General features: G+C 43.7%; 2 protein-coding genes and 1 long non-coding RNA gene across 3 annotated transcripts in view; 1 reads left to right on the forward strand and 2 right to left on the reverse strand.

The window, feature by feature from the left end:
• BAG1 (BAG cochaperone 1) lies at nt 1-11,648 on the reverse strand. The gene is made up of 8 exons (XM_006066701.4): nt 11,506-11,648; nt 10,859-11,123; nt 8,846-8,974; nt 7,276-7,358; nt 5,648-5,761; nt 2,931-3,038; nt 1,533-1,595; nt 1-1,006 (listed from the first exon to the last, which is right to left on the reverse strand). Exons 2-8 carry the CDS (start codon nt 11,001-11,003, stop codon nt 917-919), a joined length of 732 nt encoding a protein of 243 aa, XP_006066763.3. The 5' UTR covers nt 11,004-11,123; nt 11,506-11,648; the 3' UTR covers nt 1-916.
• CHMP5 (charged multivesicular body protein 5) lies at nt 11,625-25,616 on the forward strand. Its single transcript, XM_006066702.4, has 8 exons — nt 11,625-11,761; nt 12,595-12,699; nt 14,106-14,152; nt 16,580-16,673; nt 16,804-16,875; nt 21,202-21,310; nt 23,668-23,780; nt 24,917-25,616. Exons 1-8 carry the CDS (start codon nt 11,693-11,695, stop codon nt 24,965-24,967), a joined length of 660 nt encoding a protein of 219 aa, XP_006066764.1. The 5' UTR covers nt 11,625-11,692; the 3' UTR covers nt 24,968-25,616.
• The window catches only part of LOC123332902, a 23,969-nt gene continuing 21,734 nt past the window's right edge, over nt 23,810-26,044 (reverse strand). Inside the window, exon 3 of the long non-coding RNA XR_006550069.2 lies at nt 23,810-23,853. This is a non-coding gene — a long non-coding RNA (uncharacterized LOC123332902). The remainder of the gene's footprint in view (nt 23,854-26,044) is intronic.

Genomic DNA, 26,044 nt, shown 5'->3' on the forward strand with positions numbered 1-26,044 from the left:
TGATGTGTATATAAACTGCTTTATTTTTTAAATAACAAATGAAGGGGGAAAGGACCACAAAACAGACAGAAACAACCTCAAAGTAACTTGAAGAAAATGTAGATCTCAGAAGGGGATGGCTCCTAACAATGCCTTTGAAGGAACTCCTGAGAGGTTTATGGTTGCCCTCGCTACCTGCCTGCTGAATTCACTCTGGCCCCCTCACTGCCCCTCGTAAGCCAGGGTTCGGACCTGGTTGCAAGCAGAGACTTAGTCAACTCTGGGTTCTAACCTTCTAGAGATTTGCTTGGGAGCAAAGCAGTCCATATATCAACCCCAGGCCCCACTCCAGGAATGAACCAGAGATCTCATGACCTATGGCTGATCAGGGTCACTGGGAGCTGAGGACAAGGTCATGAACCCACAACCAGCCAGCTGTTTCAGAATCAGGTCACATGAGAGACACTCGGGCTACCTGTTCTGACCCATTCCTGACTTTCCTCACCAGACACAGGCTCCTGGTGATTCTGGTTTACACAGACAGGTTTATGGGATCATAAGAACAAAAAGGCCTCTTGGATCTGAAGACCAAAATGGCCGATAAACTCAGAACTACCTCAGGATACATAAGAGCTCTCACCAGCCCAAAGAAAGCACCCAAAGGTCCAAGCAGCTGGGAAGACTTGGTCATGGGGGCACTCTCCAGACAAGGTGGGCTGCTGGACAGCATAGATCCACAGAGACAGAACGAGAAGCTGACAGGAGGCTAAAGATTGTATGGACGACACTTGTTCATTGAGAGCGGGTTGTAAGAGAAGGAAAAGGCAATGGGCCAATTGTCCCCAGCAGCCCTGGGGAAGGCAGGTAACTTCTGTTCCAGAGATGGCAGGGCTGGTGGGGCTGTTCTTCAGTGCAGCACGGCCTTCTCTGCCTCACCTCAGTCAGCGAGGGCCAAGTTTGTGGACTGCAGTCGCTCTGTCTCCTGGCAGATGTTCTGCTCCACTGTGTCACACTCGGCTAGGAAGGCCTAGAAGATAAATGCAGAGTAGTGAGGGCCACTGGAGGCCAGCCAACCCATACCAACCTTAGCCACAAGAGGTTCTTTGCCAAGCCACTCTGGGGAACCCCTGGGTGACTGACTCAGGCTAAATGGGTGTGTGGGGATGGAGATAGTCCAGGCCCCAGACTCAGAACAGGGAAGTGACAGTGCTCTCAGTTAACAACCTCCAAAGAGCGCTGAGGAGAGGAAGCCCTGCCACTGAAACGGCATGATTTCAGGGGGCCCTGTCCACAGGAATGGGGGCCCTGTCCACAGGAATGGCACCTCCTAGAACTGCTAACATGTCAGCCCTGTCTGCTCCCCAGCAAACTTCTTTCCCGATCAGTTTAATCCAAATTCAATTAATGGGACATGAAAGGAGATCTTGCGTTCTGGGTTCATACTGAGAAGTAACAGCTGAAGACAGCCCCCACCACACATGTACTCTACCCTACTTTGAAGAGATACATGCACTGATGCATGACACTTTGTGATGCCCTACCACACAACTCACCTGAATCCTTTTCACCAAACCCTTCCTTTTCATTCTACTGTCTTTGAAATTTTCTGGCAGAATCTATGGAAGAATAAGTTGACATATAAATAATCCGAGTAAGTGAAAATAACATAGGAACACGTCAGAAACACCCATATTACACCAAGCTGGCCACAGGTCACCAATGTGGATGACAGGCATTTTCAGGAGTCACTTCCCTGGATCTCTGACCTACACATCCCCTCCCATGGCTCTCACTCCATAAGCACTCCTTAGCTCTCGAGGTCTGGACCATAGACCTATATAGCATGGGCTTTGTCCTTTCATCGTTTTCTGTGCACGGATACTGTGTCCTGGCTGGGCCACAAGCTCACTGTGACATGAAAAGCACAGTGCCTTTCTGCCCTTCTTTACCACCCCCTATACCACCTCCCCGGAGGAGGCAATGGCACGCCACTCCAGTACTTTGCCTGGAAAATCCCATGGATGGAGGAGCCTGGTAGGCTGCAGTCCATGGGGTCGCTAAGAGTCGGACACGACTGAGCGACTTCACTTTCACTTTTCACTTTCATGCATTGGAGAAGGAAATGGCAACCCACTCCAGCGTTCTTGCCTGGAGAATCCCAGGGACGGGGGAGCCTGGTGGCTGCCGTCTGTGGGATCACACAGAGTCGGACACGACTGAAGTGACTTAGTAGCAGCAGCAGCATACCACCTCCCCTCAAGAATCCCAAGCAGAATAGTTCACCCTAAGAATGAGGTATCAGGGGAGAGATATTATCTCTCAAAGGGAACATGGCATCAGTGATTCCTAACAGCCTCCCAAGAGCTGGGTCTGACTGCCTTCTGTACAGGTAATGGGCCCAGTGGAATGCCAGACACAAGAGTGTCAGGAAAGTGACACCCTGTATGTCTCTGACCGTGAGACCATGGATCACTTAGGTCCCTGCTTTGTGAGGATTAGATGCTACTACTGTATGTGTGTGCTCAGTCATGCCCGACTCTGTGTGTGCAACCCCAGGCTCCTCAGTCCATGGGATTTTCCAGGTAAGAATATTGGCATGGCTTGGCATTTCCTATTCCAGGGTATCTTCCCAACCCAGGAATAGAAAACTTGTCTCCTGCATTGGCAGGCAGATTCTTTACCTCTGCGCTGCCTGGGAAGCCCCCTTAGATGCCACCAGTACACATCAATAAAAATGACAAAAGCCTATCAGTGACTTCCCCTATCAGTGAGATAGGGGAAGTCAGGAACTGTCTTATCTTTCTGCATATTCACCAAAGACCTAGCAGTGTCTGGTACACTGCTCAATATGTGCCCAGTACCCTCAGGCAATGAGTGTGATACCGAGAAAGTGAAACTTACCGAAAAGCCATCAAAGAAAACTAGTCCTTCTCAGCTGAGTATTTACTTACTAGTGTGTCAATCTCCTCCAAGATCTTCATAAACTGCTCAATTGTGGCTTTTACTCTCCTATCGAGTTTGCAGAGAGCTTCAGCTTGCAAATCCTTGGCCAGAAAACCCTGTGGAGGAATGATGCATTATTCCAAGTGTTTCTTTGAGGCTGACAAAAACTCCAAGCCAGGCACTGATGAAGCAGCCACACCCTGAGTCCACGTTCCCCAATAGGCTGGGCCAAATCACAGGCCCACAACTCCACCTCCTGGAAAAACAGAAAAGCCAGCCCTGGGCCTCCTCAAGCACTATAATAGGCTGCAGGCCCCTCTATCTCACGTGTCCTACTGGGGCCACAAATGCCTCCAGAGGCCTGGCTCTGCTGAAGCCCCCAGTCACCAGTGAATACCTGCACATAAGAGGCAGATATTAAAAGCACAGGGTTTAGAGTTTGATAGGCCTGGGCTTCAATTCTGACTGCTGTGTACTGGCTGGTGAGCTTAAGAAAGTTCCTTAACCTATCTGTGCCTTGCTGTCCTCATTTTTTAAATGGAGATCAAGGCATTTCCTTGGCAGTCCAGTAGTTAAGATTCTGTGCTTCTGTGCAGGGGGCACGGGTTCCATTTCCCATTGGGGAATAAGATCCCACATGCTGAGCAGGTTGGCCAAATTAAATAAATAAAATAATACAATGGAAGACTTCCCTGGCAGTCCAATGGTTAAGAATCTGCCTTGGGGAGGAAAAAAAAAAGAATCCACCTTGGGCTTCCCTACTGGCTCAGTGGTAAAGAATCCATCTGCCAATGCAGGAGACACAGGTTTGATCCCTGATCCCAGAAGATCCCACATGCCAGGGAGCAATGAAGCCCACATGCCACAACTATTGAGACTGTGCTCCAGAGCTCGGGAACCACAACTACTGAGCCCATGTGCCACACTACTGAAGCCTGCGCTCCCTAGAGTCTGTGCTCTGCAACAAGAGAAGCCATTGCAATGAGAAGCCCGAGTACTGCAACTAGAGAGCCGCCTCCACTCACCCAACAAGGGAAAAGCCCACACAGCAACGAAGACCCAGCACAGACAAAAATAAATAAATAAGTAAAAATGTATATATATATAAAAAAGAATCCGCCTTGCAATGCAGGGGACGAGGATTCAATTCCTGGTCAAGGAACTAAGATCCCACATGCCGCTGGGCAACAAAGCCCATGTGCTGTAACTACTGAGCCTTTGCACTCCAATTAGAGAGTCCATGCGCCCCAGTGATAGACCCCACATGATATAATGAGGATCCTGCATAGGCAACTAAGACCCAAATAAACAAGCAGCCAAATAAACAAAGGCAAAAATAAAAAAATAAAAAATAAAAAAATAAAATGGAGACCATGACACACACATCCCAGAGGGTTACCATGAGGATAAAGGGAAATACAAGACCTTTAATACGAGTCCTGACACAGACATATTACTAACAAATGGCAGCACTTACTTAATTGTTTTTATTAAATTATCTGTTTATTCACGTTATTTGGCCTAATGATCAGTTAGCTGGTGACAGCAGATGGACAGCAGGGATCTCTGAGGATGTTTTTATCAAAGTCAAAAGCTACAGATGCAGATTTCACAACAAGTAATAAAATAAGCTACCGATTCCAACTGAAAGAATTTACTCTACCAAAAAATGAGAAATGGCCAAAAAAGATTTAAGCCCAAGGACATTCAAAGAAGCATTATGCATAATGTTAAATAACATTAGGTGATAAATAATAAAGAACTGGTTAGGTAAACCATGATACACTCATGTGATGCAATATTATACGAGATTTGAAAAGGATGATCTTTTTTTTTTTCCAATCAAGACATTTTTCTTTATTGAAGTATAGTTGATTTACAATACTGTGTAAGTTTCAGGTATATTAAGTATGATCATTTTTAATGACATGGGAAAGTGTTCAATTCCTTAAACCAAAGAAAGAACTATTTACAATGTATACCTAACATTATATCGATTTTTTAAGATAAAAAAACAGATTCCAGGTTTTAGTAATGGTTATCTTTGAGTTGGGGGTCTTAAAGGTAATTATTATTTTTCATATTGGTGCCCACACATCTTCTTAAAAATTGTGTACAATCAGTATGCAGTACTTTAGTAATTAAAACACAATCATACATCCATTAGTGTTATAAAATGAAGAGATCAAAAATAAATACGTGGTTTGAGGCCATAACTAATTCTAATTTGGTTTCGGTCCTCCACCTCTAGTACTACAAGGAATTGAATAGGATGACCCCTCGCCAATATCATGCTCAACTTGGACATTCTATGAATCAGTGTTCTTTGCCTTGCCAAATACATTATAACTGACTAGACTGAGAGAAACTATTTATTCTATTTAAGACAACACATGATCCTAGCATGACAGGTATTCTCACAGGAACACAAATGGATGCTGGCTGGGGTTTGTAAATAACAATGATGTGCTTACAAAGCACTTAGAATGTGTCAACCTTAAACTATGTAATTGAATCCTCACAACAGCCCAAGAAGGAGTTACCATCATCACTCCCTTTTTTACAGAACTTGAGACAAAGGTAAACTTGCCCAGTTACAGAATGGGAAGAGTCAGGGTCTGAACCCAGCGGGGGCTGAAAACAAAGTTTGCCCTCATAACCATACATTTGTGTCTCTAGAGAATTCTTAGAGAAGGCAGAAAGTCAAGTCTACCAGGAGAGTTACCTGCTGGATTCCAGCAAGGTCTTTATTCAGTTCTTCCAGCTGGTCAGCTATCTTCTCCACAGATTTCTCCAAATCTTTCAGCTTCTTTAGTTCAGCTTCTTCCTCCGGACTGTTCTAAAATGTTAAGAATAAAAGGAAGTCAATAATCACCAAAAATAGTAGCTTCTGTCAGATAAAAAAGTCTGACCACAAGCAGTCAAACTACTCCCCTAGGAAAACATCATCTTATACTTGCTGCTTCTTGGAAAGCAAGCTGGAGGGTTATACACTAAGGTTTTCTATCTACAAAGACACTAGACAAGATAGAGAGAAGGTACCAGGTACATGTTCTGGTGAGATAGCCCGACGGCTTGGGTTCAGAGAACAAAGCTGATCCATGAGCCAGATCTGACCTTAGCCTGGGGCTGACCACCAACTGACTCCAGACTGAAGCCCGGAGTGTTAACTAATTATAGTGAACGCCTAGCATGTGAGGAGTCCAGAAAGGTGAGACAGGCGGAATTTTATCCTTTCCTTAATGGAATTCCTGAGCTCTCTCATTCAATATGACCATGTGATGATGCATACTTTCATTGAGCATCCCCTCTATGCCAGGCATCATCCTAAGCACTCTACCTGTATTATTATTTAAGCCTTACCACAATCCAATGATGAAATTGAGGTAACTGTAAAGTAACCTAAGGTCACACAGCCTGAAGAGGTAAAGCTGAGACCTGAATGGGATTTGGCTTCTCACACCCCAGGACAACTCCAGCTGAGGGTCCTAGAGTTTCTTCAACTCAACCCTTGGGTTGTGCTCATTTTTCCATCACCATTCTTCCTGACCCTTGAGCAAGAAATCTAGACTATTTCCCCTTCTCTCAACTTCACTGGTAGCTAGCAGCTTTCTGCTTTTACACTGTCTCCCATTGTTCCCACTGTCTCCCTTGGTGGACAGATCCTGAGTGCCAGTCTCCTGGCAGTTCCAAGTCTGCACTGGACTTTCCTTGCCTCCACCTTGCTAACCTCTGCCCTCTCTCCACTCTCGAATCAGCCACACCCAGCTTAAAGTAAGGGAACTTCATTTGACCAACAACTCCACTGTGTCACAATGCATGGCTGGCCCCAGGGTCTACTGTCCTCAACCCTTTTTGTCACCAACTGACTCTTTTTCTCCCTCACTTCTAGTCTGAACCTTTCTTTCCAGCCAAAGAGTGTTTAACCTCAAGGGAGATTTAAGCAAAAAGAATGGTTAAAGGAAGAGAGGTTCCTGAAATTTGTAGAGTTATTTCTTTTTAAAATTTACAGGTTTGACAGTCTCTTGCAAATTCCTCTCCAAGTGAGTAGCGACTGCTTCAGACACCATTTTATCCAGACTGAAATTCCACCACCAGCACAAAACCCACATAATTGAGGCAATACAACCACTCCTCATTCCCAGGGTAAAAACCCTAAAGAACAGAAGCTGAAGGATATGAGAACAATAAAACTGGTAACTTCACTAAACAAATAGCAACTACATTTGTGTGGCAAGCCCTACTTCACCAGTGCCAAACCCGAGCCCCCAATTTGGCCTTCTAAACGGACACTCATGTATAACACTTTAGTCATTTGGCTCTGAGGTATTTCTGATAGAAAAAGCAATCTACCTTTTTCCCAATTAACATAACCCGGCAACCATTTTGTATTCCAAGTGCTGACAATGGCATCTCCATTTCCTTCAGAGATTTTCCTGAAAAAAGAAGACAGTTATGTCAAATGTAACTTATACAACAGTGAAAATAGATTTCAGCAAGGGTATAGGAAATAGTGTGTTCACTATTGAGAAGAGGATGAGTTGGTATAACATTTTTAGAAGGTTTCTTGACTCAATAACTTCACTTCAGATATTGATCCTAACAAATAACTGGATATGTGCCTGAATAATAACTGTTACACAATTATTATTATTCATAACAGTGAGAAACTGGAAAGTCAAAAACTCAGGAATAGGGGACGGATTACTATATATCATAACAACAGAAGACTTTGTAGGCACTAAAGCTCATTTTTCAGGAAACTTCAATGCCACAATATGTGTTGATGACCAAGTGTTATAAGAAGATCACAAGAAATGATCCTAATTTTATCCACTACAGAAACAAAAAAAAAGCCACAAATGAGAACCCACACTTCAGGATGCCAGGGCAAACAAACAAAGGCTGGACAGAAATATACTGAATTGTTATGAGGGGTTTTATCCAGGAGAACATTTTCTTTTTTGTGTTTTCCTCTATTTAGAAACATGAATTTCTATTGCCTTTATAATTATAAAATGAAATGTTTTTAAAAAGAAAAGACAAGGAGTTACAATATGAAGTATAAAAGTAAATGCTTCCCATCACTAAATTCTTCATGATTGGCACCAAATGGGATGAACTTAGCTTCATCAGATACAAAATAATGGGTTCCCATGGGAATGAGAAGACCAGAGAATGGGGATGGGAGTAGGTGTGTCCTGGCAGAAATCACCATATTCCACTGGGCCTGCTACATCCAGGTCCTTTAAACTAGTCTGTTCAGTACCTTCTCTATGTCTGAACTAGGCCAAGCACTGAAAACACAGAAGTATCTCTGCCCTCATGGAGTCTGTATTGTACCAGAGAAACCAGATGTTTGGTAACTATGGAAACAATTATTTAATAGTAGTTTCAATACAAGCTATGCAAAAGTGGAGGGAGTGCTACAAGAACATACACTGGGAAGAGGATCTAACTTAGCCAGGGAAGACTGCCCATGTGCCTCATCAAACATGGTAAGGTTTCTGCCACCCTCATGTGACTTCAACTCTAATACCTGTGCCTGTGTTTGCAAGTGTCCACTACATAGTAGGTACTCAACAAATATTTGTTGAAGGAATGATGGAATTAACAAGCAAATAAGAACTGTCCTAGATTGAAAACCTAACCTCACTGTTCAGTTCAGTTCAGTTCAGTCACTCAGTCGTGTCCGACTCTTTGTGACCCCATGAATCGCAGCACGCCAGGCCTCCCTGTCCATCACCATCTCCCAGAGTTCACTCAAAATCACGTCCATCAAGTCGATGATGCCATCCAGCCATCTCATCCTCTGTCGTCCCCTTTTCCTCCTGCCCCGAATCCCTCCCAGCATCAGAGTCTTTTCAAACTCTTAAGGTTAAATAGTTTTAAATAGGCTCAGAGCTGGAAGAGAAAGCCTTACCCTTAAATATGAGTTTCTGAAAAGGCAGCGGAACCCCTGTAGCCTCTTCAACAACCTGAGCCAGGTCTTGGACAATTGGCTCACTATTGCCTTCTTGTGGGGTAACTTGAAGATCATGCTTTTCATTGCCTGGGGAGAGAGAAAAGTGTTGAAGAAAACACAAACCAATAAACAGAGGCTGACACTTCATTTTCCCAGCCTTTAAGACCTGCTCAAGGATTTCTGTTTCCTTGGGAATTGTTACAGGAACTAACAATATCAGTGATATCAGCTAACATTTTAAGCATTTAACATGTGTAAGGGGCTGACTAGATTTATTTTGGAGAAGGAAATGGCAACACACTCCAGTATTCTTGCCTAGAGAATCTTGTGGATGGAGGAGCCTAGTGGGCTGCTGTCCATAGGGTCGCACAGGGTCAGACAAAACTGAAGCAACTTAGCGCGCATGTATGCATTGGAGAAAGGAATGGCAACCCACTCCAGTATTCTTGCCTGGAGAATCTCAGGGACAGAGGAGCCTGGTAAGCTGCTGTCTATGGGGTCACACAGAGTCAGACATGACTGAAAGGATTTAGCAGCAGCAGCAGCAGGCTTATTTTATGCATAATCTTAATTAATCCTCAGAACAACCCCATGAAGTACCCATGAAGCCGGTATTACCTATTATTCCCCATTTCACAGATAAGCAAAATGTGAGATCAGTCCAGTTAAGACTTGCCTAGTGAGACCCATCTCTACAATCAGAACGTAACTTCAGATCTATTTCAAATTCTGTGCTTTTCTTTACAGGCCATCTGCCTCCTCTAGCCTGACTGTCCTCTCTTCTGTGTTGTACTGGGCGAGGAACTGTTTCTATCTCCTTTGCTATAATGGGCAAGGAACTGCTTTTCTTCCAGGTCTCTCCCACTGGGCACACCTGGACACATATGGTTGGTGCCCAGAAAATAAATGAGGGACTTCCCTTGTGGTGCTGTGAATAAAAATCTGCCTGCAAGGCAGGGGACACAGGTTCAATCCCTGGTCCTGGATGATTCCACATGCCGTGGAGCAACTAAGCCCGTGTGCCACAACTACTGAGCCTGTATGCTGCAACTACTGAGGCCCGCATGCCTAGAGCCGCCCCAATGAGAAGAAGCCCCAACATCTCAAGAAGAGTAGCCCCTGCACGCTGCAACTAGAAAAAGCCCGAGCAAAGCAACAAAGACCCAGTGTGGCCAATAAATAAACAAATGAGTGAAAAAACTCAAACAGCAGAAATTTCTTTTTGGAGCAGAGGTGCCAATTCTTTTCTGGATATGTGGACAGCAAGGGCACAGCCTGTGTCCAGTGCATCACGCCAAGCCTTAAGCCTACTCAACAGCCATGAAGTCAGCGGGACAGGTGTTACCAACTCTATTTCGCATAGAAGAAAGCAGCTGCCTAGAAAGGAGACATCCCAAGGTCACCCAAACCTGCAGAATCCTGGTCTCCAGATTCTTGAGGCCCTGGGGTCTCCCCTAGTTGGTCCTGAGGAAACCTTATGGACTCAGCTCCCTGGAGAACCGTCTTTGCCTGTGTCAACTCCAACAGTAGACAGACCCCAAGGGTGCCCAGAGTGTACACTTGAACCCACGCCTCACTCAAACAGCACACATGAGTTTTGACTCCTGCACACAAGGAGGTGTCCAGATACACAGCAGTCATAGACAACATGGCCAAATACAAGCCAGGCACAAAGGCCCACAACAACTGTGCAGGCACACCCTAAGACATACAACCAGGACCGCGACGTGAAGCATCAAGGATCTAACAAATGGCCTGAGACAAAATACACCTGCCACGTGGAAAGGTGTGCTGACAGGAGACCAGTAAAAAAAAAAAAGAAAAAGCCGGTCCCACGAACACAAACAAGATCCCACGCTTCTGGACTCCAAATACAAGGGCACACACTTCGGGAGGGCACGCGACCAAACCCAGAGACCCCGCCGGACTTTCGTGGCCCAGCACGGAGCCCACCCGGCAGCCCGCGCTCACTGTGAGTGACGGTCACGCTGAGCCCGGATGCCGCCATTTCCTCGCTCTGGGCCACTTCTTCGCTCAGGGCCACCTCTTCGCTCAGGGCCACCTCTTCGCTCGGGACCACCTCTTCACTCGGGGCCACCTCTTCGCTCCGGGACATCTCTTCGCTCCGGGCCGAGCGAGGCTGTGCTTTCTTTTTCACCCGCGGCCTGCGACCGCAGGCGGCGGCGCCTCTGGTGGATCCGGCATGCCCTCTGGTCACGCTCCGGACGGCTGATTTCTGGGAGGGAGGCGGACCGCGCTCGGCTGGGGGCACCGACTGGCGCGGCTCCCGGCCCGGCCGAGGCGCGCGCCGCCGGGGACCCAGCCGCTCCCGGTCGCCTCGCGGTCTTCGCGCGCCCCCGCGCTCCGCCAGACCCGCGCTTGTCGCCCGCCCAGCGATGGTAGCTAGCTTGGGGCCCTCCACCCCAGTTCGGCTACTTCCCCGCCCCTCCCGGGCCTACCGGCCCCGCCCCTCGGAGCAGCCCCGCTGCAGCCGGGCTCTATTCCTCTGAAGCCGCCCCCTACGCCACCCACTCAGCCGAGGCCCCGCCTGGCTTATCTGGGGCCACGCCCACGCCCGCCACCGGGGCCACGCCCCCTGCTGACTCTCGGTCCCTCACCTCCAACTTCCCGGAGCTCCCCTTCCCCGGAAGATCAGGCTGAAAATCCGGTAAAAGGATCGGGAAACGCCAATAGGCCCATTGCGCTTGCGCATGGGGGGCCGGAAGTCAAGTCGGAGAGGGAGGTGACTCTGCTTCCGTTTCTGGTTTTGCTCCAGTGTTTAGGTTTTCTTAGCGGCCGCCCAAGATGAACCGATTCTTCGGGAAAGCGAAACCCAAGGCTCCGCCGCCCAGCTTGACTGACTGCATTGGCACGGTGGGCACTTAGACTTGCTAATTAGGCTCAGGAACCCTGACACCCCTTAACCCGTCCACCCCCGACTTCGGCGTCGATTCCTGGCTCCCAGGCCCATTACACCTTAGCTCTCTCCACCCCACTTTCGTTCCTGTTACCCAAGTCATTGCTGACGCCACAAACCAGGGACCCCTAACCCATCATTGCTTAACCCTACTTGCGCCCCACCCCCTCTGGTGCTCAGCGCCGCGTCCACTCGCTGTTAACTTACCTGGTCACCCCGACCAGCCATAGGCCCAGACACCCTTCCCACCTCATCCAGCCCTACTCCTCCCTCCTCTTCCGTCCCTCATCCTTCTCCGACGTCAGGAATCTCGGCTTGATATCCTAGCTCAGTATATCTGTAACCCAATCCTGGATCTGTTACACAAAATTCAGAACTCTAGCCCCTGTCATTAGGCTACCACCTTTTATCCAAGTGAATAGCGTTAGCTCTACAGCCCTAGCTGAGGTCCATTGGGCAGTAACTCATTTCACACACTTTCTGATTGAGCCCTCTGCTGGCCTAGTCTCCAATTCTTGGGAAATTTCGACTCAGTCGAGTGATTCTCAAATTCTTTTTCTGCTCAAATACTTGAATACGCCCCCTGGAATATTAGAATCTAGGGGGGTTTAAACCCCGCCCCCCAGGATTTCTGAGAAGCCTGCCTCCCCACAATTAGGAATTGCTGTTTTCAACCATCACCATATGCTCTTGTTTTTCCTTTCTTCCTCTATATTCATTCCTCTCCTACCACTTTTCATGTCAGTGTATTGCAGTAACTACTACTGCCTTTTATGTTTTTCCGCTGAAGGTGGACAGCAGAGCAGAATCCATTGACAAGAAGATTTCTCGGCTGGATGCTGAACTAGTGAAGTATAAGGATCAGATCAAGAAGATGAGGGAGGGACCTGCAAAGGTAAGGTAGACAGCTCCTGCAGAAGTTGTGACACCTTGATTTGAGTACATGTGGAAGTAGGGCCTGGCGGTAAGGGCTGGTGAGAAATATAGAAGAGATGCTCACAGTCTGGTAAAGGGAAAACATGTGTGATGGTGTGCCCTTCAGGGAGGAGAGTTTGCAGCCGGATATGAGAGGAAAACTGGGGCTTGACCTGGTGGAGAGATGTTGATCACACCCAGAAACACGTATGTGGGAATTAGCATATTCTACTGAGAAGGTGGCAATCTGGACAGGCTGGGCCTGCTCAGACTAATGAGTTGCTTGGCTGGTCAGGTTAGGTAACTATAATAGACGGTTAAGGAATAGCATGTTGGGGAAAAGTACTAGTATTCTATTAATACCATCACTACCTACTAGCTGTGACCTTTATAAAGTCACTTAATTTCTTACTTTCTTCTTCTGTTAGGAAGAAACATAGAGTGGTGTATGTAAGTGCATGGATTTGAGATGCTTTTTTCCCCCTACCCCATCTCTGTAACTTATTAAGCATTTAAGTGAGAGCAAGTTACTTAGCATCACTGAACCTCAGTTTTCCAATCTGTAAAATGAGGATAATATCTACTTTATAGTGTGAGATTGAACAAGGTAATTCATGCAACCTATGTCAAGGTAATTCATAGCACTATGTCTAGTACGTAGAAACAGTCAGTAAATGTTAGGTATTATTATCATCTGTGAAGTAATAATACCTGCTTTTCCGTCTTCATTGGAGGAGACAAAGTGATGTATGAAACAGTATAGAAAGCGAAGTGATCAAAGGATTTTCTCTGCCATCGTAGTTGGATGGCATGGAGTGAAGAGTGACCAGAGGCAGGACAGCCCACCTAGGCTTGAGGAGATGAAAGCCTAAACCGTGGTGGTAGTCATGAGAATGACATGAGAGGAATCAATTTGAAAGTGAGTTCTGGAAATCTAACACAATGACAGTGCATGAGGAGACAACAGAGAGAGGAAAGGTAAGGTTGGTGTAACAGTTTTCAGCCTAGAGAAATGAGAGACTGGTGAGGCCATTGTTAGTCATTTCCAAGATGATAGCAAGTTGAAGAGATTGGGCATGGTGAGTTTGAGTGGATAGCAGACTGTCCAAATTTGGAATCTCTCTAAGGCACCTGAATATACAAAATTGGCCCTCTTGGAGTAGAAATAATATGCCCTAGAAAAGGGAATGTACTGAGGTGTGGGGTGACAAGACTGAGGTGGGCTGGAGCTTAGAGCCTGCTTGGGGGGTAAACAGTCTGGGAGCTACATGTCTACTGCTTTGAAGATGAGAGGAAGTAGGTATGTGAGTTTGAGGATATGGGAGGTTTCTTTGACCATTTGTATATTTTCTACTTCCATTCATTAAAATCTATTTTTCTTCCTAGAATATGGTCAAGCAGAAAGCCTTGCGGGTTTTAAAGCAAAAGCGGATGTAAGTTCTATAAGTATAATCTTCTTTCCTCTAACAGGTTTAACCAAAAGGGAAATGGTCTTCCATTCCTTTAGATTTTCATACCATTTTATAAGGGCTTCCCAAGTGGCACGGTAGTAAAGGACCCACCTGCCAGAGAGGTAGACATAAAAGATGGGGGTTCAATCCCTGGGTTGGGAAGATCCCCTGGAGGAGGGCACAGCAACTCGCTGCAGTATCCTTGTCTGGAGAATCCCAGGTACAGAGGAGCCTGGCAGGCTACAGTACATAAGGTCGCAAAGAGTTGGACACAGCTGAAGCAACTTAGCATGTATGCACCACTTTATAAGCATTCTTCAATTAATTGCAAATTTCATTTACATATACAGTTAACTAGAATTTCTCCCCCTGCATGTTCAGCAACATCTGTTGCATGTTCAGCAACATCTGTTGCACCACTGTCCGTTTAAATAGAACTTTTTGCTGTGATGGGAGATGTTTTCTATCTGTCCTCGTCAGTACAATAGCTGTTAGCTATGTGTGCCTATTGAGCACTTGAAACATGGCTAGTATGACTAAGGAACTCAAGGTCCAGTTTTATTTAATTTTAACAATTTAAGTAGCTATGTATGTCTAGTGGCTTCTGTATAGACTTCCCAGATCTGTAGAGTTTGATTCTCCCATTTATGTAATTAGAATGTGCCTTTTAAAATTTCATTTGTTTGCCTGTAAAATTGGGAAACTTAAATATTTGTTCCCTCCCTTCAGAAGATTTAGCAGTCCTTAATTTGTTTTAGGTGACTATGTCCCAGTGTTTGAGCAGAAACCCAACATTATCTTTGGTTCTTAACCTTGTGGGCTCTCCAGCTGATGAGACCTTCTGCAGGAGTGCAGAGGTCAGGTGGAATCAGCTGATAAACAGCAGAAAGATTATTGGTATCTCTATTCTTGTTTACAAAATGACTTCTTATAAAACATCAGATACCATCTTACTCCTTTCAGATTAGACAGTTATAAAAAGAAAATTATGATGCCTAGAGCAATAAAAGTGTGGAGTAAAACTGTTACCTCCTAAATTGGTAGCATCGCAATTTTTAATTTAAAAATTTTTATAAAAGAAGATAAAATTCATTTATTTTTGGCTGCACCAAAAATAAATAATAAAACAATCACCAAAATAATAAAACAAACACCAGAAAGGTCTTTGTTACTTTGTGTGGGCTTTCTCTAGTTGCGGAGAGTGGGGGCTTCTTTTCCGTGCAGTGCGTGGGCTTCTCACTGCAGTGGCTTCTCTTGTTGTGGAGCGCAGGCTCAAGGCATGAAGACTCAGTAGTTTCAGCTGACAGGTTCTAGAGCAACGGCTCAGAACTTGTGGTGCTTGGGCTTAGTTGCTTCACAACATGTGGGATCTTCCCGGATCAGATTTTAAACCTAAGTCCCCTGCATTGGCAGGTGGATTCTTATCCACTGGGCCACCAGGGAAGTCCAGCATTGCAATTTTTAAGTAGCTATTTTTTTTTTTTTTTTTTGATAAAAGAATACATGTTCATTGTGGAAACTTGGCAAGTACATAAACATGAGTAGAAGAAGAGAAAATTCACCAAGATTCCTATTGCCAGAAATAACCACCTTTAAAATGTTAATTTCTTACAATTTCTTTCTCTGCTTGTGCATACATGGCATATGGGCATATAATCTTTTAGAAGAAAACAAATGGCATGTATTATATCAGTTATCCTTTTTACTTAATGTTGTATCACAAGTATTTTTGTCCCTCTAAATATTTTTTGGAAACATTTTTTTTTTAATGGTGTGATAATATTCCACCACCATTTGCCTGCATCATTGATCATTTTTCTTCTGGTTGAATGGTTAGATGGTTTTTAAATACTGTATAAGGACTATAGTGATGTAAGTCTTTGAGATATTATTATCAGTTGATATGAAACTTCATTAAAAAAAAAATAGTTGGAGTGCCAGGCAATATATTAGGTTAGATAGATTACCTATTCCTGGATACAAGATTAATAAAATACAATACCAGTCCTCAAGCAGTTCAGTCTACTGGAAAAAGTTTCACTGTATATACAAAGAACCTTAAATATAGTCTTGCTCCTTCCCCCTAAGAATTCCACTTCTGAGAATTTAGCATTGGAAATAATCTAAAACATAAAAACATATATTAAAACATATATATTCTTAGCAATGTAGAAAACAGCAGTAATAATGTTAAGTGGAAAATAGTGTTATAGTTACAGTACATTCCAAGGAAGAAGATTGGAGGAACGTCAAATGATATTTAAGATGGATTAAATTGTTTTTCTCATTTTTTCTGTGTATTAAGGTTTGTTGTTGTCTTTAAGAAGATTCTTTTATCTAGCATTAAAGATACTTTCTTCCTGAAGAGTTCTATCTGCCTCACATTACCGTTTTCATTTGACTGAAAAGGTACGAGCAACAGCGGGACAATCTCGCCCAACAGTCATTTAATATGGAGCAAGCCAACTACACCATCCAGTCATTGAAGGACACCAAGACCACGGTACTCCCAAAGCACTTTTTCCCATGGTTTCATTTTATTTTTGTACTCCTGTGCTCTTTTTCCTGTAGTTTCTAAAAGACAGTTTAACCATCATGGCTAAGAAATGGTATGTTCTCTTTCCTTTTTTTAGGTTGATGCTATGAAATTGGGAGTAAAGGAAATGAAGAAAGCATACAAGCAAGTGAAAATTGACCAGATTGAGGTGAGATGTGTGCTGGTTTCTGTAAGAATGTACACTGGTTTCTCAAAGCACCCAAATGAATGTGTATGTGATGGGAAGAGCCCAGGAGAGGGATGGAATCTTGGGCCTCCCGTTTACTAATGGAGTAACTTGGGGAAAGCATCAAAGGTCCTCACTGTTAACCTAAGGATCCTAATACCACATGCAGTTATTATGCTGCTGCTGCTGGTGCTAAGTCACTTCAGTCATGTCCAACTCTGTGCGACCCCATAGACGGCAGCCCACCAGGCTCCTCCATCCCTGGGGTTCTCCAGGCAAGAACACTGGAGTGGGTTGCCATTCCCTTCTCCAATGTATGCATGCATGCTAAGTCGCTTCAGTCGTGTCCGACTCTATGTGCCCCTATGGACAGCAGCCCACCAGGCTCCTCTGTCCACAGGATTCTCTAGTTATTATGAGGGTGAAATAAATGATCTGGTGTATCTAAATGCACAATGCCTGGCACATAATAAACACCCAGTGAATAAATGCCCAGTTTCCTTTTACTACTAACTCATTTAATGATTTTTAGTCTTGTTGCCTCAATTATAAAGTAGTGATGTTGCTGCTCATCTCCCAGGATTGTCCCCAAGTAACACTTGGGACAATATATATATTGACAATATATATAAAGTGCTTAGCATGGTTCCTGGTATAGAATTGGTTCCCTTTTCTAGTAATTCTCTGTAGATTCCCTGCCCACCCCCACCCCCAGTTTTATTGAGATACACTTGCTATAGAATATAGTGTAAGTTGAAGGTGTACAGTGGGGTGATTTGAAATACATAGTGAAATGGTTACACTGTAAGATCACCTCACATAATTACTATTACTTTTGTGATGAGAATATTTAAGGTTTACTTTCCTAGCTACTTTCAAGTATTGTTAAATATAGCCACCATACTGTACTTTAGATCCCTAGAACTTAGTCATCTTCTTTTTTTAAGGTTATATTTCATTTATAGTTATTGTAAAATATTGACTGTTCCCTGTGTTGTGCAATATATCCTTATAGCTTATTTATTTTATACATAGTAGTTTGTGCCTCTTAATCACCTCCCCCCATCTCTTTAGGTTTTTAATAATAATGTCCCTAAAATTAGCATTACTTTTTGGAGATCATGTTTTAGCTGGGGTGGCGAGCCCTAGGAGCTCAGCATCTCTTAGCTCTGTCGGTTGAGCAGCCCAGATGGCAGACAGGATTAGCAGAGGGAGTGGTGATGGTCAGAGGAGAAGGCGTTTCTGCATATATGATAGTGGTCTTTCCCCCTAAACACTAAGTAGAATGTCTTTTTCTAAGAGGGCAGGGACTCAGTTTTGTTCACTATGCCCAAGTGTATTCCCAAGTGCCCCAAACAGTGCCTGGCCTTCGGTTTACTTAATGGTTGGTGAACAAATAAAGGAGAGGCTATTCAGTGCCATAAAGCGGTTTTGCCCCATTTGGTTTGTTAGTTGAGTTCTTATTGTGTCTCCAGCATCTTACTGCTTCTGCACAGTGTTCCCTGATAGTTCCAGTCTTCAGTAAGTGAAGGTGTTCTTCCTATCTTGCTGTTTTCCAGCACCCCTCCTTATACTGCTGGGACCCTCTCTAATCCTCTACCAGTTTCTGCTTCCAAGAATTTAGGCTTAGTGACAGAGATTCACTGAGAAAAATGTTCTGAGTATGCTTGCCTTATTTGTATCATATTATTTGATAATCAAACACAATGAACTGAATTTTATTTTCTACTTTCAGGATTCCTTGTGTTTTAATTTGTGCTGTTTAATGAACAAAATAGAAATTTTGGTATTTCTGGTTTTCTCTATGTTTCTTCGTCTTTCACTTGTGGTTGTCTGGCTGTCTCCCCACCTGGTTTTCCTTCTCCTGTCCCCTAATACAGTGGTCCCCAACCTTTTTGGCACCAGGGACCGGTTTTGTGGAAGACAGTTTTTCCACAGACTGTGGGGTGGGCAGTGGGTTCAGGATGATACAAGCACATTACATTTATTGTGCACTTGATTCCTATTATTATTACATTGCAATCTATGATGAAATAATTATACAGCTCACCATAATGCAGAATCCATGGGAGCCCTGAGCTTGTTTCCTGCAACTTTTAGATGGTCCCATCTGGGGGTTTTGATATGAGTCTGCAAGCAATTGCTTTATTATGGTCTCTGTGCAGTCAAACTTCTCTGCTAATGATACTCTGTATTTGAAGCCACTCGCCAGCCCTAGCATCAGCACCTTAGCTCTACCTCACATCATCAGGCATTAGATTCTCATAAGGAGCGTACAACCTAGATCCCTTGCATGCACGGTTCACAGTAGGGTTCATGCTCCTATGAGAATCTAATGCTGCTGCCACTGATCTGACAGGAGGTAGAGCTCAGGCAGTAAAGTGAGTGATGGGGAACAACTAAAAATACAGATGAAACGTCGCTTACTCACAGCTCACCTACTGTGAGGCCCAGTTCCTAACAGGCCATGGACCAGTACTAGTCTGTAGCCTGAGGGTTGGGGACCCCTGCCCTAATAGACTTGCTTGCATAATAGGTGGAGAGCCCGGTTCTTTCTTAACTTTTTTGATGTGTTTGGGTGTGTGTCTTTGACTGGGCTGGATAGTTTGAATCCCATTTGTTTTCCTAAAATATTTTACTTGAAAAGCATTTTTATTGTTTTCTAGTACTCATTTTGGAGAAGGAAATGGCAACCCACTCCAGTATTCTTGCCTGGAGAATCCCAGGGACGGAGGAGCCTGGTGGGCTGCCGTCTATGGGGTCGCACAGAGTCGGACATGACTAATGCGACTTAGCAGCAGCAGCAGCAGTGCTCATTTTAAAACTTCGCCTCTACATGTGTGTTCTCCTATTTCTTTTTTATTTCCCAATTTCTGTGGTCCAGTTTAGTGCTTGTATTTGTTTTGCATTGCTTTTGTTTTTGCAGAATTGAACCTGCTAATTCTTTGTGATGATTTTTTTCCTGTGCCTATCCTGGAGTCTATTGCGAGAAATCCTATTCTTTCTAATAGGATTGTAAGATCCTATTAGATATAAAAAAATTTCAGATCACTCTGAAATTTTGGGTGACTTATCTTGATATGTAAAAGTCTAAAATAAGTTCAACTTGATTAGTTATGTTATTTTCACCCTCTTAATTACTGTTTCAGCCAGTGCTGCTCTGTGTAGCAGACTGTTAAAGTATATGCAATGTGGTAGTTTGGTACTTGGAAACAGAAAGCATTTTCTTTTTAAAAAAGTATTTTCCTCCATTTTATTTTCTAACCTTTATATGGAAAAACAAACCTCTAATTTGGGGGTGAAGAAGGAGTTTTTAAAATGTTTTGCATTGCTCTGGAAATTCTGAAGAATAAGCAGTGTTGATTTAGAACCTCTGCATTATCAGCAAGAGTCCATTCCCCTCTGTGTGGAATTTTCAGCATATGAAAAACATATTGTTCTGCACATCCTTAACAGACAATATATAATATTAAGTGTTGAGTGTTTGACACATATTATGACATATGTTATTACAATAAATCATTACCTATGAAGAATGACTATTAATAACCTCATTTTATAGATGAGCAAATTAAGCCTGAGACATTACTTTTTATTGAATATGAAATAAAACTTTTGAATATTGAATAAAACTTTAGCTTGGTTATGTTTAACCACAGTCTGCTCTTCTTACCATTGTACTAACTGCCCTTTATTACGCTGGACCACTTCTCAAATGGGTTTTACATTCTTTGTGGCCCTTTAGTAGTTTCCTAGTTAAGTACAGACAGATTATTCCCAGATAATTTATGCCCTCAGTCAATTTTTTTCACCAGCTTTGTCTCAGATATCCAGCTTATCCTGAATCCACTTCTGTTTCGCCATGTAGGGTGGGCCCAGTACAACTTTTTGTACTTTCCAGTTGTTTCTGCTACTGCTTCCTTACCCTCCACAGTGCAGTCAGTTTTTGGCTGACTCGAGAAGCATGATTTGCTTGTCTCAGTTACCTTCTTTCCTCTTAACTTGAAGATTTTTGATAGTGTAAATGTTGCTTGATTTCCTGTTTCAAGCAAACTTTCTGTAAAGAGAGAGATGGGCATCTCTTCTTGCAATAGCAGTTTGATTTTCCACGAAGCATCTTAAATTCAAATGCAAGGTTAGTAATTCTGTTCTTTATTTTTCAAGTTTACATTTTTACCACCAAAAATAGAGGAAGATTATGTGGTCCATGGCTTGTTTCTAAGATTCAGGGGAGAGAATAGAGACAGGGGGTAGTTAGAGAAAAATGGTAAGAATTGAATAAAAATCCTGTCATATATATTTTTGTAGGATCTACAAGACCAGCTAGAGGATATGATGGAAGATGCAAATGAAATCCAAGAAGCACTGAGTCGTAGTTACGGCACCCCAGAATTAGATGAAGATGACCTCGAAGCAGGTAAGTTATAGGAAAAGCAACGTATATGTAGCCTAGCATCTGAAAGGAACAACTGTCAGGGTTCTTTTCTCCTAAGCAATAGAGAAAATTTCTATGAGGGTTCCCTGAAAGTTCGTCTATGGTATAGGCTCTGGGCACAGAGCTTGGGCGGCACCCAATCACACCGGCATACCTCACCAACTCTGAGGTGGACGAGCTCTGAAGGAACATCCGGGCAAAGGCCTTTGCTGACCTGATGCTTGGTAACCAAGCACTGTCATTCCCTGCCATTTTCCTTTTGACTTTTTTCTCTTCATTTTCCTGCGTGAGTCCTCTTCCTCAGAACAGTAAAGCCGATCAAGAAACAGTAGTTGGCAGATACTGATACTTGGTGTGCATCACTTACTATATGCCAGGCCCTGTGTTAGATGCTGGGGATTCAGCATTGAGGAAAACAAACACCATCCCTGCACTCCTGAACCTTCTCCTCTAGTTTCTAGTAAGAAACTGCATGAGTTACAAGAGCACAGATTGATGGGAAGAAGTAGTATGGGGTACCATAGGAACATAGAGGAATCCAACCTATTTGGGAGTCAGGGACAGGCATACAACCCGAAGGATTAGCAGAGGTTAGGAGAAGGCGATGGCACCCCACTCCAGTACTCATGCCTGGAAAATCCCATGGACAGAGGAGCCTGATAGGCTGCAGTCCATGGGGTCGCAAAGAGTCGGACACGGCTGAGCAACTTCCCTTTCACTTTTCTCTTTCATGTATTGGAGAAGGAAATGGCAACCCACTCCAGTGTTCTTGACTAGAGAATCCCAGGGACGGGGGAGCCTGGTGGGCTGCCGTCTATGGGGTCGCACAGAGTCGGACACTACTGAAGCGACTTACAGCAGCAGCAGCAGCAGCAGCAAGATAAAGTGGAAGGGGTTGTTAAGAAGCGGCCTCACGGAGAGTTGTTTAGAAACTGTTGCTGTAGTCCATTTAAGACATAATGGTGCCTGAGACTAAGGCGGTGGCAGCAGAGACAGGGAGAAATGGACATACTGAAGAAATTTTAGAAGGTTGAATGGACAGGACCTAATGATTGATTGATTGATTGGATGTAGAGAGAGAGGGTGGAGAAGGCAATGGCAACCCACTTCAGTACTCTTACCTGGAAAATCCCATGGATGGAGGGGCCTGGTGGGCTGCAGTCCATGGGGTCGCTAGGAGTCGGACACGACTGAGCGACTTCACTTTATTTTTTCACTTTCATGCATTGGAGAAGGAAATGGCAGCCCACTCCAGTGTTCTTGCCTGGAGAATCCCAGGGACGGGGGAGCCTGGTGGGCTGCCGTCTATGGGGTCACACAGAGTCAGACACGACTGAAGTGACTTAGCAGCAGCAGCAGCAGCAGAGATAGAGGGAGATGTCAAAGATGTTTGTCAGTTTCTAGCATGAGTAACTGGGTTTTCTGTTGGATGATTGTCCTGTGCCATTACTACTACTTTATCTCCATGTTCTTGTTTTAATTATAACCTCCCCTGCCCCTTCTCCCCTCCTACCCCGTTTATTTCTGTTTTCTTATTTCTCATCTTGAGCTTCCTCTGATGAGTTTCTGCCTGCTATTGCTATTCCCCCTGGTCACTTCCAACTTTGCCATAGACTTACTTTTAAAGCCTGATCTCATGTCATGGTCACTCCTTTTACAACAATCTCATGCCTTCTCTCATTGGCTGTTTTCAAGTTCATCAGTAAATGGAAAAGAATTTTTTACCTTTGTATTGTCAGGATTTTCTAATTTGAATTGGCCTACTAATAACTATACAGTCTTCTCATGAATATTAGGGCCTTATAAACTGTGGGAAATAGTTGTTTTAATTTTTGTTTTTCATGGACTTTTACCACCCGTTTCCTTGAAATAGCCATCTTTTATTTTGAAAATAGAAATGAATAATCCCTTCTCTGTTTTTAAATTTTCATCTTATTTCAAATAATTTGGCTGACTTTCTTAACATTAACTGTCAATTTTCTTTTTCTTAAATTATTTATTTATTTTTTTAATGAAAGACATTGTTTTTGGCTGCACTGGCTCTTCATTGCTGAGTGCGGGCTTTCTCATTGTAGTGAACAGGAGCCACTCTGGTTGTGGCGCACGGGCTCCTCATCGTGGTGGCTTCTCACTGCCGGTCACGTGGGCTCAGTAGTTGTGGCACATTGGCTGAGTTGCCCTGTGGCGTGTGGAATCTTAGTTCTGAGACCAGGGATCAAACCCGTGTCTCCTCTGCATTGGCAGACGAATTTCTTAACCACTGGGCCACCAGGGAAGTCATCCCTAGCCTCCAATTTTTTTGCTTACATTTTTTTGAAATGTTGACTGTTTCAACTTAGAGTTGGATGCACTGGGCGATGAGCTTCTGGCCGATGAAGACAGTTCTTATTTGGATGAAGCAGCAGCTGCACCCGCAATTCCAGAAGGTGTTCCCACTGACACGAAGAACAAGGTGAAAGCTTTTTCTGTTCATATTTTCTGTGCAAAATGGTAAAGACTTTATGCCTAATCATCAGCCTGGGAATCTAAAAGGTATTAAGAACAAGGAAAGACTCTGTCATTATTTTGGGAACCCTTTAAAGCCCAGTTTTCCTACAATGGACTGTGGTTAGTCTTCCCCTACTTTACCCCCCGTTCCTCCTTGAGCCTGGAGTTGTCTTAATCTTTTTCTACTGCCCATGCCATCCACACCACTCTGACTTCAAGGTGCCAGGTGCATATGTTGTTTTTTCTCAGCATTCCTGAAATAGTTTTTATTAACACTACCATAGCTCATCTTTTTAAATCCCTGGTAACAGGTTCCTGAAGCATGTATGTTATTTCCATGTTTAGAAGATCACAGATTCCTGATTTAAATGCGCTATTGAGCTATGGTTTCTGAATTGATAGTCACTGCCTGTGGGTGCACGCTTAGTCGCTCGCTCAGTCATGTTTGACTCTTTGCGACCCCATGGACTATGGCCCACCAGGTTCCTCTGTCCATGGGATTCTCCAGGCAAGAATACTGGAATGGGTTGCCATTCCTTTCTCCAGAGGATCTTCCTGATCCAGGGGTCAAAGCTGGGTCTCCTGCATTGCAGGCCTATTCTGTCTGAGCTACCAGGGACGCCCAGTCACTCCTAGAAGTCTGTAGTAAAGTATGATATGGCAGTGACTCCTGTCCTGGGGTACCACTCCTTTGAGGATTGGTGAGGCTACAAAAGGTATTGGTTCACTTTAGGGACCAGAGTGAAAGTGGGAATCTGGAGGCAAGTGCTCACTCCACAGCCTTTACTCTGGACACTCCTTAACTCCTGGATACTCACAGCCCCCTCTCCCCTTTCAAGGTTTACTCTTAAGTTTCTCTCTCTCACTCTTCCCTTACTCTTCAGAGTCATCCCTTTTGATCCCTTGCATTTCTTTTCCTGGTTTATCATTTGCTACTTTACCTCTCTTGAAAAAAAGGTTGTGCTCATCTTCTCAGTGGGATTTTTGTTTTCATTGATTAACCACTTGGAAATGAATTTTGACCACTAAATGTTTGAAATCAGTTATTTTTTTAAAGTCAGTTGGAGAACAGTGACACTGAACAATTCTTTCTTTTCACAGGATGGAGTCCTGGTGGATGAATTTGGATTGCCACAGATCCCTGCTTCGTAGACTTGCATCATTCAAGTACATCGTGTAGAATAAACGCATATTCTGGGACTGGGGAATATTTATCTTTCCAAGTTTGCCATAACACATTTAGGTTTCTTTCCTTTCCTTGGAGGAAAATTAATTATTTTGCTTTTTTTTTTTTTTCCGATAAGAGACTCATTGCTTGGAGGAGGCTTTCCTTATACTAAATTTTTATTCCTTTTCTCTTATGAAAGACTAACTTACTTAAAATTATCATTGGATATGTCCGTCTTAATTCCTTAATAATAATTTTGAAATAAAACCAAGGAAATGGAAATCTTTTAAGTTCTGTGACAGCATATCTCCACAATCTCAAATTGACCTGATAAATTGATGGCAAAGATGAGAATGGTGGCACTGTCCATATTATGATTCAAAACCATTTTCTCTTGTGGTGTTATAGGTTGGTTAAAGTGATGGCCTTTCTGGGTGAGTTTTCTTGTGTCTTGTGAGTAAATCATTACTGTGTCCAGTATTGGAATGGAATTATCACTACTGTATCATGGGTGGATATTTTGATTCTGTGGTTCCTTCAGTATTACAGCTGACTTGTAATCAGTAATGAATATTTCTTGATATTTAATGTATAGGACATTTATTTATACTCAATAAATATTTTTCAAAAGGATATTATTTTAATAATACTACCTCCGCTTGAAACCTCCACTACAGAAACCAAATTTAATATAATCTTAATGTCCATTCAGCTTAAAAACTACAGAAATCAAATTTTAACTGGCAGCATTGTGGTGCTGTGGTTGACCCCTAGCCTTTTTGACACCAGGGATTGGTTTGGTGGAAGACAGTTTTCCCATGGGGGCTGGGGTGCTGGGGTGGGTGGTTTCAGAATGATTCAAGCATATCATATTTATTATGCATGTGTACTCAGTCGTGTCTGACTCTTTGCAACCCCATGAACTGTAGCCTAACTGGCTCCTCTGTCTATGGAATTTTCCAGGCAAAGAATACTGGAATGGGTTGCCATTTCCTCCTCCTCCAGGGGATCTTCCACAGCCAGGATTTGAACCCGAGTTTCTAGCATCTCCTGCATTGGCA

The sequence above is a fragment of the Bubalus bubalis genome, chromosome 3 (genome assembly GCF_019923935.1).
Source record: "Bubalus bubalis isolate 160015118507 breed Murrah chromosome 3, NDDB_SH_1, whole genome shotgun sequence".
NCBI lineage: Eukaryota > Metazoa > Chordata > Mammalia > Artiodactyla > Bovidae > Bubalus > Bubalus bubalis.

Excerpts from the sequence above, each read along its gene's own strand:
- BAG1 (XM_006066701.4), bottom strand. The coding sequence starts at position 11,003 with ATGTCCCGGAGCGAAGAGGTGGCCCCGAGTGAAGAGGTGGTCCCGAGC. Across the intron at positions 5,762-7,275 it reads TTATGTTAATTGGGAAAAAG|AACAGTCCGGAGGAAGAAGC; the intron begins GTAGATTGCTTT and ends TTAACATTTTAG. Across the intron at positions 1,007-1,532 it reads GTTTGGTGAAAAGGATTCAG|GCCTTCCTAGCCGAGTGTGA; the intron begins GTGAGTTGTGTG and ends TTTATCTTCTAG.
- CHMP5 (XM_006066702.4), top strand. The coding sequence starts at position 11,693 with ATGAACCGATTCTTCGGGAAAGCGAAACCCAAGGCTCCGCCGCCCAGC. Across the intron at positions 14,153-16,579 it reads GTTTTAAAGCAAAAGCGGAT|GTACGAGCAACAGCGGGACA; the intron begins GTAAGTTCTATA and ends TTGACTGAAAAG. Across the intron at positions 16,674-16,803 it reads TGAAGGACACCAAGACCACG|GTTGATGCTATGAAATTGGG; the intron begins GTACTCCCAAAG and ends TCCTTTTTTTAG.